We start from the raw sequence: 13,019 nt of genomic DNA on the forward strand, positions 1-13,019 counted from the left end.
ACACGGCCATACAGCTACAATACAGATATTCCAATGGTTTCAGATAACCAATTCTACCATAGCAGTGGGAGGCTGGGTGCCACACTCTGAGGTGCAGTCCATGAAAATGACACCATGGAGATGAGTCAAACTAGAGTTCCTTCTTTACAGTTTATACATTACTGTCTGTTTTAGCATTTAGTACTAAGAAATTTTTTTTTGGCTTGTTCTTTCTGGCCACAAGGTACAGCATTTTATTCACTTACTCTATTTAAATAAAAATCTGTCAATGTCAATAACAAGTGGATGTGCCTGGGAGGGCAACTGAGCTCTGCAAAGAAGAGCTGAACCGTATTTTTAAACAGAATCCTTATTCCAGCATAAAGAGAGGAGAAAACTTCCAGCATGCTATTAAAGAACACTAGTAACTGGATGCCTCTGTATTATACAATGTGCATAAATAAACCAGTTAAAATAATACCCATAAAACCAATACAGTTCTGTTAAAAGGCTTGACTTAAAGTGCCAAAACACTGCTTTGCCTTGAAGACTATTCATTTACACTAAACAGGCATTGGGAGAATGAACTGTTGTACCATTGCTGTTCTCAGGAGACAACATGACTGTGTTAAATACTGCAGACTGGTTGCTGAGTTGCAGTACTCCCTCCTCTGCAACAAGTATGAGAGAGCCTGGTACAGTGCATGCGTGTGTGGTGTGTCCCCATGGCTGCTGTGTGACATCTCTCTCCATTTTCTCTGGTCTTCTCTTATGCAGTTTGAACTCAGTTCTCATGGGGTTCCCCCTCACCCTGAGCATTTTTTCCTACCCTTTCTCAAAGGCTTTTCCCACAGCCAGAAAACTGTTAGGAAGTTGCTATGAGCAGTTATCTTACAATGCTCTGAAAGTCATTTGATGAGCAAGGAGAATTTAACCCGCTTATAATTAGCTTAGCTGTCTACATGCTCTGAGTGACTGGGATTGTCTTGTGGTGTTCAGCATTGCTGGGAAGTGCCAGTAGTCAGCATTGGTGGAAATCAGACCGATGGAATTTTCACAGAATGCCCATTTGCTTTTCTTTTGTTTTTAAGTAAAACATTGCATGATTACCTGAGCACAAGTCAAGGTTGACAGTATTGCTCTTACTCCTACTAAGGCTTTCATTATTAATCAAAGCTTATGTCTAATGTGCTGCCACATGTAACTTGCCACTTTGCAAAATTTTGGCCAAATTTTCCAAGCTGTTGTTTTCACTTATGAGTTTCCTGACATGTATTATTAATTGTCAGAAGTTGTAAGGATTAATAATAACTCTATATGTGACATCATTACAGTACATATGGGATTAATCATAGATGTAAACATGCATCACTATGTTTCTCTACAAGTCATTACAAAAGTGCTTAAATTGTACAGGTTTGGACTAAAGTTAGGAAGATTTCAAAAAACTTGTTGTTTTAAAAAATCCCTCAGAATCATCTTGCCATTTGTAAAACATATATGCAAAGAAAATTTGCCAAAAAAAAGTTTTCTTGAGCACAAAATTCATTTGCACTAGAATAAGTTGTTCCATGTGAATGCTGCTGCTGAATGACAAGATTTTAAGTTTAAGGAAGACTGAGATAACTTGGGCTGTCTCCTCTTTTAGCTGTTCAGCATGTTCAGGTAAATGTGGAAGGTAACAATTTAAGTGCTAATTATTAGTAGCGAGGACATACAGTGTGTTACTTGTATTAAATCTGATTTTCCATAGGCAGTAGAATATTCAGAATTGTACTTGTTCTTGAGTATATTCCCAGGAAACTCTTAAGGCCTGCTGAAAGAAAGAGGAAAATCATTCCTGTGATAAGCTATGGGGTTTATTGTTTTACATGAGCTTTTAAAATCAGATTTGTTTGCTGCAACTTCTCATTACACTGCAACATTCTTGCTTGTCCTCCTTCATGCATAGTATTATCACCTCTTGCCCCTAAAACTCTGCATTCTTTTTCAGTTCTTAACATAGAGGAATGCTTTAGAGAAAATAAAAAAAGTGGTCAGCAGAATAGCAGTCATTTTGATCTGCTAAGTCCTTTCATCAAGGTCTGTTGTAGAAGCTTTTGCTTGTTGGGAGCTGTATTCTGAGTTAGCCTTAAAATAATGAAGTTTGGATGAGATCCCTGGAGGCCATTTGGGCCAAGAACTGCTCAGAGCAGAGCCAACATCGCTGTTAGATCGTGTCGCTCAAGGCAGCATTGAATTTTCCTCCTACATCTAATTGGATTTTTCCCTTAGTGCAGCTTGTATCTGTTCCCACCTGTTTTTTCCCAGGGCACCTTTTGAGGTGAGCGTGCCTTTGTTCTTTGTCATCTTTGCACCTTCCCATCAGATAGCTGCAGGCAGCAATTAGCTCTCCCCTCAGCCTCCTCTTCCTAGGACAGAACAAGCCCAGCTTCTTGGGGCTCCTTGTACACCACGTGCCCCAGCACCTGATGATGTTTGTAGCTCTGCTCTGTCCCTGTGTTGTCATGGTCTAAGCCCAGCTGGTAACTAAGCAGCACACAGCTGCTTGCTCTATCCCATCTGAAAGCAGAACATGGACAGTCTTCACTGCTAGCAGCACTCAAATGTATTTCCAGTTAGAGGTTGCTTTTCATTTTATTTTCACCCTTTCAATACATAAAACAAACAAAAAAAATTAGTACTCTTAAAGGGATGTTAGAATATTTTCTTTTTCCTTAGTTAGCTTTGTGCTTTTTCCCTTCTTTATTTAATGACGTAAAGCATAAAGAAAAATAGGTAATAGTAAAAATTTCCAGCTACACTGAGAAAGGACCTTGATGAATTCCTTGCTGTCATGAAACCTGAATGCAAAAAAGTAGAACTGTTTAAAGACAAGCACATATAAAAACAATTTCTATAGGTATTTTCCAGCAAAATTCAGTGCCAATATAATGTTTTTCCTCAAGTTAAGTACAGGAGAGAGTTTCTTTTGTATTAGATTATTTTCTTGACAGGGAAAGAAAAAAGATTGTGTCTATTCATGCTGATGGCAGTGCAGCGCAGCTGGCATTAACCAGAACTAGACACAATTCTAAAGTAAACATTTCAATTCATGACTGACATTTTTGTTAAATATAACAGTTAAACGCATACTGTCTTCTTGGATGCAGTACTGAACATTTGTAGCTGACTACGTATAATAGTGAAATACCTTCTTATTAAGCAGAAAGAGATAAAGGTACTATAGAGTACTTTTTTTTTTTCATGTAGGAAGATGTCCAGACTTTGCAGAAGTACATAGAGGTATCTGTATGTAGTAATCAGCAAATAAATTAATTTACATACTTTTGATACTTCAGGCAACCATTCATGTTCCACATGACTGAGAGGTTTAATGGAGACCATAATTTTGTGACAAATGGCCCTTGAACCTTTTCTTTATATGTGTTTTATTGATATGATGAAAATAAAATCACATCCTTCTCAAATAATTATAGAAATGGGAATGACTCATTATTCTGTTGCTCTTAAGAATTACTTTTTTTCTTTTTGGGTTGTTTTTGTCACAGCTTTTTTTTTTTTAATTGAAAAGATAATAGCTAGCAAAATGAGGAGTGCATGACAGCTTGCAAAAATGTGGCTGAAATTCTTCACTAATGATTCCATATTGAATTAATATCCCGCTGCTTGCAGGGAGACTATTTAGTAGTTTTAACTACTATTTATGGTAGTTTTATGAAAGAGAAATGATAATGAAAAGAAATTTACATTCAAAAGACACACATGCAAAAAGTTTTTAATCTGAGACAGTAGATGGAAAGATGCAACTGTATGGCTGAAACCAGAAGGGGCTACTTGGTTTGTTTGGCACTGGTGCACCAGTAATGCTGCAGGGCACTCCAGCAGTCACAGAGAAAAATGCATCCCAATTTGTCCTGCTTGATCCAAACTGGTGTCCCTCTGACTTCAGCCCAGGTCACTTGTACAGTTGTAGGCATCAGCAGCATCCCATGTGACTTCCTGAATAAGATCCATTAGGCAGTGTGACTGGACATGGAATCTCAATTTGTAGGAGAGGTAGCTCACACAGGGCTTGTCACAGGCAGCTTTACTGGTAGCTGTGCAATTTCTAATGAACAATTCACAGTGCTCACAGACCCCTGGCAGAATAGCAGAGTGGGTCTGTAGGTGTTGTTCTGGACATTTTTCCTGTGAGGAAACAAAGTCCTTTATTTATCTCCTGCACAGCCTTTTGCTCTGCAGACTGTATGAGGGACGGCGAGCTTGAGGGCAGCTCAGGCCATACTTGGAATCAACCCCTGGAAATACCTCTCTGTCTCATCTAAACATAAAGGGAGATTAGTGGGCACTTTTTATACGCTTGATTTAGGTGACTTGAATCTGTGCCACAGTTTTTAAATACATTGCCAGCTCAGGACATGAAATTCCCCCCTTTCCCTTGCTGTTGCCAGTGCAGTCAAACGTGGCTGCAGTGATGTTGACAGATGAGAGCTTTGGTCAGCTTAGCTGAGGCCTCTCAGAGGCGTCAGGTAACGAGCTGGCAGAGAACGCCTCTCCCTGGCCTGTGTTAGACCTGCTGGGGGGCTCTGCCAGGCTGCCTGTCACAGCAAAGGCTTCTTCACAAATCCCAGGCTGTGCCCTCGCAGTTTGGGTACCTGGCAGGCAGCTGTGGTGGTTGCTTGTGCAGGTCTTCATTGCCTCTTCGCTCTGTGGCCCTGGGCACCAACCTGTGATATCCAGAAACACGTGATGAGTGTTCATTCACAGCCCTTCATGAAGAAATTGCATTAAAATTTTGAGGCTTCCACATTTGCCAGTCAGACAGGCTAATAGGAGCTGCAGCACATTCTCTATTGCTGTTTCTTACAACACCAGCTGGATGGATGATTCCCAAATTCCATTACAAAAATCCATGCCAAATGTTCTGTCCAGGTAACATACTTAATTACAGAAATCTGTGTTGCTTTGGTGGTGCTTTTTGTGCTTTCAGTTACAGCTTGGATGGTAAGACTGCACGATGATCCCCAAGAAATAAATTTGGGTTCAGAGTAGACTAAACTGTTTGATAACCTCTGATTAAGAAGCTGACTTGTCATGACTGTCATTTGTGTCCTACTCTCATTCTTTGGCTTTTTTTCCTTTAAAACTTCTCTCTTCAGTTATGAAAAATTGCTTGTTGGTGGCCTAGCTCAAAAAGACCCCCACAGACTCTGTAAAAGGGGGAGGAAAAAGGCAACATGCTGGCACTGTGAAAGTAATTTCCTTTTGTATTATCATGAAACCATATTATAATTGTTTTACTTGCAAAACTATTTCTATTATGTGCTACATCCCTTGACAGTTAATGTTTCTACATCCCTTGACAGTTAATGTTTCCTTCCTCTATGCTACTCTTAGGATATTGTTAGAATCAATCAAATTTATGGTGAAATCTCCCCCAGAGATATTCCAGTTGCCAAAACCAATAGCTGGATGAATGCACAGGTACAGAGCTGTGCAGATAAATGGGCATTCCTGTCAGATTCCTGTCAATTGTCTCAGTATGGTGCCAGAGCAAAGGTTGAAGCTGTTGCACGTGGGCTTGTTTGAGCTGGACTACCACTAGTGAGACTGGCATGAGGACTCCAGTATGAATCTAGAAGTAAAATCTCATGTCTACTTATTCTCCTATGTAGTGTCTCTTCTTGCAGTCAAAACAGAACCCATGAACAACAGTGAAACAGCAACAACAACTGGAGATGCATCGCTTGACACTTTTACTGGGTCAGGTAAAGCCATAATAAAATGACTTTTTATTAGATGCACATTAATGCAGCATTTAATTGCCATCACTAGTGAACATTTGCATGGAAGCAATCTTCACAAAGCTACTGTAAAATATTATATTATATCATTATTATTATTATTATTATTATTATTATCATTATTATTAATAATAATAATAATAATAATAATAATAATAATAATAATAATAATAATAATAGATTTTTCATTTTTGTAAATGCAACTCAGCAATTTATGTGAGGTGTGATCTTAAAGAATGCCTAATGATGATGCCTTAGACCACTGCTGTTTGCAAAAGTCTCAAAATAATACTGTTATTATGGTACTGTAGATCCTTTTTCTCAGTGTTAGTGTCGTATGATATTAGGAAAAAAAATGGGATTGTATTTGTAACAGCCATGCTAATTTGAGCAGTTTCAAATCTTAAGGTTTATGCCTCAGTGCTAATCCTTTTACTGCTATTAGCAGTGTGTTACTTTAAACACTGATCAGATTGCCATGTTAGTCTCTTTCCACTGGGATGAGCTACTTTCTTTCCAAGAAAATTGTTTAACTCTAAATAATCATAGGCTTCAATTACTTCTCAAAAAATTCAAACCAACAGTGATTTAAGTCGATCCCTATAAATTATTAAAATGTGATGAACTGTGGAAAGGTACAGATGATCAGCCTTCTAATAATTCAGTTGCATCCTGCTAATAATAATATTAAAGAGGAGAGGAAGGAGGGTAAGTTTTGCATCTGGAAATACGAGTTCACTAATAGCCTGACTGAAATGAAACACTAAAGCCACGAATCACACGCCACACTGATGCTATTGTTACTTGGGTAGACTTAGGTAGTCAAGCCCTATATAAAATATTTTGGAAATCACTATGTTTCTGTGTAATTAATTTTTTTTAATCAGGTTTTGGAATTGTCTTTTAGCCATCAGTTGAAACCAAAAGTTAATTATTCAGAAAAGTATTTATAACTAATTTAATGTCTGAAGAAAAGGTATTTTGTGGGATTTAAAGTATTTACTATTTCTGATTAGAAAAATGTCCTCATTTTTATTTTCATTATAATTATACTGACAGGAACCTCAGCCTAAAGACTAAAAAGTTCCATAAAAATTAAATAGTCTGGGCAAAAATTTAGCTTTTCTTTTTTGCTCTGTTTTCACTCAATGCTAAAATTTTATTAGTAATGATTACAAATCATAAAATATCCAACTCTATATATGATTTTTTCGTTGTTGGTGGAGTTTTATCAGCTTCTGCCATGTATTTAAGGCAGTTGAGTTTTATTCTATGGCTAAGGCAACATCGGAGTGCCAAGAATTGCAGCCTTCAGCTCAGGTTTAGATAACTGAGTAACAGCTTGATTTCCCCAGGTGCCACTCACCCATCAGCTTCCACTGACTTCAAAAGAAGTCTTGAGATCTCTACACTTTGCATGTTTAGAAAGTTGGTGCCTCAAAAAAAAAAAGATTAAAAAAAAAGGCAGGAATTTGAGCCTTGCATAATCCTTTTTTGCCTGTTAGCCACCTGCGTACTCAAAAGAAATACGAACCTGATTCTCAGTTTAGTGCACAAACTCAAGCAGTAAATGAGTACAGTCATTCTCAGTGGGAAATCAATAGTCTGCCTGTCTGGGTGACGTGCAGTCTTCATCATCAGAGTGAGATGCAGAGCTGTCCTGATAATGCACTCAGCCTTTCCTAAAGATTGAATGTGTTACTTCTGTGCTTGCCTTTTACTTGTACTACAAAATCAGACAATTTTTTTCCTCTAATTTTATGGGAGAAGTGCTAAAGAGTGGTAAAAACTCAGCAACACCAGGATTTCTCTGAGTTTTCAGCCTAACTGATTATTTGGGAAGTTTAGTGGGTTGCCAAAACCAGTAAATGCTGACTAGTAGACAGATGATATTTCAAATGAGCCACCTGTGACTGAAAGAATGCATAGCAAAGCCCAACACTGAACAGTTTGTCTTTTTCCTGAAAATGAGGGACATATATGTGTTACTCCCAACCATGGCAAAGTCATGATGCCAGCACTTCTCTGTATTTTATGAAATGAGGCATCGGTGAAAAGAGAACTCCTGGTGCTGAGATGCATTTGAGAGTCTGCCATGCAGAAATCCTCTCCTTCAAACACTCTACCCATTTAGATTGATTTCCCTGCTCCAAGAGCAGTCAAAACATGTGACCTGTCCTGGAGCTGAGCAGAAGGCTCAATAAGCCATGTGGGGTGTGAAGCAGTCATCTCTGTCCCTAATGACCACTGTAAGTGATGGTCAAGCAGATTGTGTCAGGTCCAGGACAGGAGAGACAGATTAGACTCCACAGAAAACTGATTCTGTGAACTGTTGATTGAAAAGATAAAGCACATAGATCTCTTGAATTTAGAGTGGCAGCTCTCCTGGGATTGGGAAGCCCCTGTTCAGGGCTCCAGCCCATGTGTTGCAGCTCATGCTCAGGGCCCCGTTCCCCTGTGCTGGAGAGCTGCCCCGGGGAGATGCTGTGCCTCTGGGCATGGGTTAGCCAGGTGAGCAGTCCCATTGTGCACCCCCTTCCTCCTCCTCCTCCTTGTTCTTCAAAGAGCAGCTGTTGGTAATTAGTGTCCTCAGTTTGCAGCTCTGTGATTGTGCAGCACGTTCCCAGTGGGGTGGGCATTCACGGGACTGGGAGAGGTGCACAGCCCTTAACTGAGAGTTTCATGCACTGAGAATTTGTTGCAGCTGCTGTACTGTAATACTGTGTATATATTGCTTACAACTGTGGATTAATTTGAGAACTGTTTTATCATTTTAGTGGAGTGGAGAGAGAGGTATTTGATGCTCTCATTGTTTTTACTTAGTATTTATTACACACAGGGTATAGAATACAGTTTATAGGTATAGAAAACAATTTCTGAAGGCTATGAAGGTGAACTTAGGGAATGTCACTGCTGTTTGACCTACATTTGGTTCCCTTGTGCATAGAGATTGTGATGTTACTTAAATGAGGTCCTTTTAACTTAACCTTTTTGCACAGAATTTTCCAAATATGTAATGAAAATGTACAAAACTCCAGCCCATATTTATATACTGAACCCAACACATGCTATTAAAACAGCTAATGGTCATTTAAGTCCTCCACAACCACCTTGGCCATTTGAACTAAGAGAGTGACTGGTAAGAGCTGGCTGTCAGCTTGCCCCCTCTGTGAAACAACATTAATGGGAAAAGGAGAGATCAAGGGTCTTACACCTGCCCTGAAGGGCATTCCTCTGGTAATTTCAAGTACTGAAGTCCTAAGAATATTTGAGTTTTTCAGAGAAGAAACAATTTCGTTTCCTTTTGTTTTGGTTTGGTTTTTAATATAAGCACCACAAAAGAGCATTTAGCCCCGTTCATATAATGCCTGTATAAAGCACCACAAAACCCAGGGGAACCTGACTCCATCATCTCCTCCACTGCCAGCAGTCCTCAGACAAGGGATGTCAGGAGGGTATCCAGCAGCCAAAGCTGTTGAAGTTTGATAACCCTTAGAATTAGCAGTTTCATCTGTGAGATACAGGTGTGGTCTGCAGGCTCCACTCGGTCACAATGTTCTCTTCTGATAGGCCTCACACCCTGAAATGTTTCTCAAACATCTCAGTTTGTAGTGGACAAATTGCAGGGACAAGCTACACATAAACAGTGAAAAGAATGGATTTTTTTAGTCTTGCCTCTTTCTCTTCCTTACAACTGTATCATCAGGGAAAACTGGGGATAAAAACAAGGAAATTTAAAACCAGAGACAGTCCAAAAGTATTTTATTTTCTTGTCTGAATTTTAAAAATAAGGTATATGCAGAAAGAATGAAAATGCAGGCAGGACAGTTTTTGCTGAAAATTATTTTGATAGCTGAAATGATTTAAATTAATAGTAATTAATTTTTTTTGTAGTTTATGTAAGGTGGAGTGGCATGGTAAATGTGCTTTAAGCAAAGTGATTAATTGATTGAGCTCTCATCCAGCAAATGATGAGACAAAAAGTGAAGCAGTATGGCTAAAATGATCCGATAAGCCGATAATGGATCACAAAAGTTCCTTGCCCTGAGAACCACCAAGGTCACTCTGCTGCTATTGCTTGTCTTTAGAAAGGTCACAGAGCTACAACAGGGAAGATTAATTACTCATCAACCCTGAAATAACCAAGAGCATTCTTTGGAGTTCTATGAACCAGTTACATTGATAGAAACAGCTATAGGTTTGTCTGACTCTCGGAATAGCTGCCTGCACATGTAGCAGATTGCTCTAAACCAGGGAAAAGCATTCTCAAAAAAACCCTCAAAAACAATATCCGCACAAAATGAAATTTAGCAGATCTCCATTACAGGCAAACCCTCAATATCTTTTCAAACAGCAACTCTTTTATGAAATCTAATGGCACATATTTTAAAAGTCATTATCCAATTCTTTACTTTCAAGCCATATTTAACTGCACATTTTAAAAAGAAGTTAATTGTTTTTCTTCTACTGTATTTTCCTTTTAAGTTCTATACATTCTAAATGCATTTAAACTATCTTTAAAAATATGAAGTTCTCTGTGTGTTCAAAGCAGTAGATCTGAGACACATTAATTAGGGCTGGATGTAGAAATGTATCATGTTTCATAAAATAGTTAGGAACCTAAACCTATTTGTCACTTATAAAATTCAGAATGTTCATTTCTACTACCATTATGAATAACTCAGGAAGAGGGTACACTTTGAAGTACAACTATGATTGATTAGACTAAAGAAATTCCAGTGCTTCATTGTGTACTACTTTAATCTTTTGAAAAGTGAATGAACAGCAGATGGCCTAATAAAGACACTCTGTATGTTTGCCCAGTATGGATTTGCTCTGAAGGGATTGGTTCAACACTTTAGAGTACATATATTTGGAATACATCTGTCTTAGTCAAGACAGATGGCTAAAGGAAAGGGAAACTTCCAAACACTTGGAATTAATCCAGTGTGAGCGCTGCTTCTGGATGATATTTTAATGGGTTATGACTATTGTTCTGTTAGCTTTCTTGGAGAATGCAGCTGTGAATAGTATAGATACACACAATTTGGATGGCTACTGAACAGGACTGTTTATACATACTTTAAAATAAAAATGCTGGTTTTAGGGGTTATATTCTACTTGTGCTCTTTTTAAAGAATGATAGTTGCTTTCCAGTGCTCAATCCAGTATCTTCCATCACCTAAGCTAACTAACATTAGTCACAACCATATAAAACATGATTTTCCAAAATTGAACTTCTTGTTAATGTGAGACTATAAAGGTATGTGTATGTTACTTCAATCCCATGAAATATGTTAGATCCCAAGATTGTTTTTAACTACCCCTTTTAATACAACTTGCAAATTTGAAAGATCTACAGTGTGTGGTGATGTATGAAATACATGCCTCTGCAATACACTCAGAAATGTTAGTCAAGCTGAGAAAGCGTGACACACCCATGCTAACTAAAGAGTTCTGCACAACAGCAAAAGATTTGGAAGTTTTTAATTTTTACTTTTTTTTTAATGTTGTGGTACTTACTGGTGACATCTGCTTCCTTGAAAAGCTGTCCATTTCAATAGGCTTCTCTGTTAATGTTCCTGCTTTAGTTCACACTGTGTGGCTGTGTGGGTCTCATGGTGTTTCTAACTGCTGTACTCTTGTTTTCTGTTTTGCAGTAATAACAAGTAGTGGCTACAGTCCCAGATCAGCGCACCAGTACTCTCCACAGATATATCCCTCCAAGTTAGTGTCTGCACCTCTTCTAGTCTTTCATAGACCTTGGCTGTGGGCAGTTTTGTGGTTTGTTGCAAACAAGTGTTCAGCAGGAGAAACAGAGAAAAAGGAAAATTCTTAAGCCACGGTACTGGCTCCGGTACTGGCTCCCTCTCCAACTTTTTTTTCCTCATGTGTCTACAGAGTAAGATTCTGCTTTGTGCAGTGTTGCTGCGCAAGAAACACCCTTAAATATCAGTGCTCAACAGAAGTAAAATAATCAGACTGTTGCATTCTCAGACATCAGCATATTAACAGCATGTGCAGGGAATATATACAGATATATTTTGGAGAAGTCAGTTTATATAGGGAAATCACAATTGCATCCACAAGTTGCATACTGGGGGTTAACCCTGTCCCTGACCCGTCCAAGGCCAGCATTGCTAAACGCTTCCAAACATTCCACAATCATGAACCACCCTTTCCTTGTCCCTCTCCGATATCATAAGATTTAAAAATCAAATAAATTGGATTAGCTTTTAATCTTATTATTTTTAAGCCAACGGATGTTGTTAGAAATAAAAAATTTCTTCGTGCCTTTTTTTTTTTGATGGGGGAAACTGACTCTTGGGCAATCACACAAATGTAGGAGTGAGAACTTTAGGAAGAAGCACGAAAGATGTATGAAACTGCTGCAGTTGGCAGTATATTAGTTTGCTTGTCCTGTGCACAAGGGTTCTTGATTCCAGTATGCCATCTGTTTGTTTCCGTTTATTTGATACAGCTATCAGTGTGACTTTGGTACAGAGAAAACATTGAATCTAAAGATTCAAGAGCTAATTAAGCTCTTTCAAGTTTTTTTAAAATAAATTTGCAATCTTATGATAGTAGCCAAAATTTATTAATACAGAAAGTAGGTGCCTGAAGTAAGAACCATCATTCCAATTTGAACAGGTTTTGGCAAACTGTATTAGGTTCTTTTGGCCAAATATATTACAAGGTTTAATAGAATTTTCAATCTACTGTTACAATTTTTTGGCATCTAAATTAATGAGTAATCCTTTTCTGATAGTAAATGCTGCCAACTCTACTGAATTAATTAGAAGGAAAAAAAAATTAAAAATTGGAATCTGAAATTTAGTCATGGCTTTTAATGGCCAGGTTTCAGTTAGCGTAATTCTGCAGAGTGTGTTTATTCAACTCTTGGTCCATAAAGTCTTACTTGACTTACAAAACAATCCAAGAAAAATGTTTCTCTGTATATTTTTGCAACTCCGGAGGGCAAAAAATTTAAACTTGATTTTATTCAATCTCTCTATAAAACCTCAGTGTTCACAAATAAAAGACCATTTTTATTTCCATTCTATTTTCCTAGCCCATATTTTCCAAACATTTAAAGCCCATCTGGTTACCAAAGTACTGGTGTCAGTATTTTTTATGCTGCTCTCCATGGGTAGGATCCATCGCCCATTGAAGCTAGAGGCTACATGTCTGTTGAAGCAGAACCTACACAGATGATATAATGTACTAGCTTCA

At 38.2% G+C, this 13,019-nt stretch overlaps 1 protein-coding gene across 11 annotated transcripts in view; it reads left to right on the forward strand.

Annotated features, from left to right (window-relative positions):
* Positions 1 to 13,019, forward strand: part of EYA4 (EYA transcriptional coactivator and phosphatase 4) — a 140,678-nt gene that overhangs the window by 95,827 nt on the left and 31,832 nt on the right. For all 11 annotated transcript variants that reach the window (XM_063151211.1, XM_063151215.1, XM_063151214.1 and 8 more), the window contains 3 exons: positions 591 to 659; positions 5,658 to 5,750; positions 11,447 to 11,513. In XM_063151211.1, coding sequence (XP_063007281.1) covers positions 591 to 659; positions 5,658 to 5,750; positions 11,447 to 11,513 — 229 coding nt within the window. The remainder of the gene's footprint in view (positions 1 to 590; positions 660 to 5,657; positions 5,751 to 11,446; positions 11,514 to 13,019) is intronic.

This window comes from Melospiza melodia, chromosome 3, assembly GCF_035770615.1.
Source record: "Melospiza melodia melodia isolate bMelMel2 chromosome 3, bMelMel2.pri, whole genome shotgun sequence".
Taxonomy (NCBI): Eukaryota; Metazoa; Chordata; class Aves; order Passeriformes; family Passerellidae; genus Melospiza; species Melospiza melodia.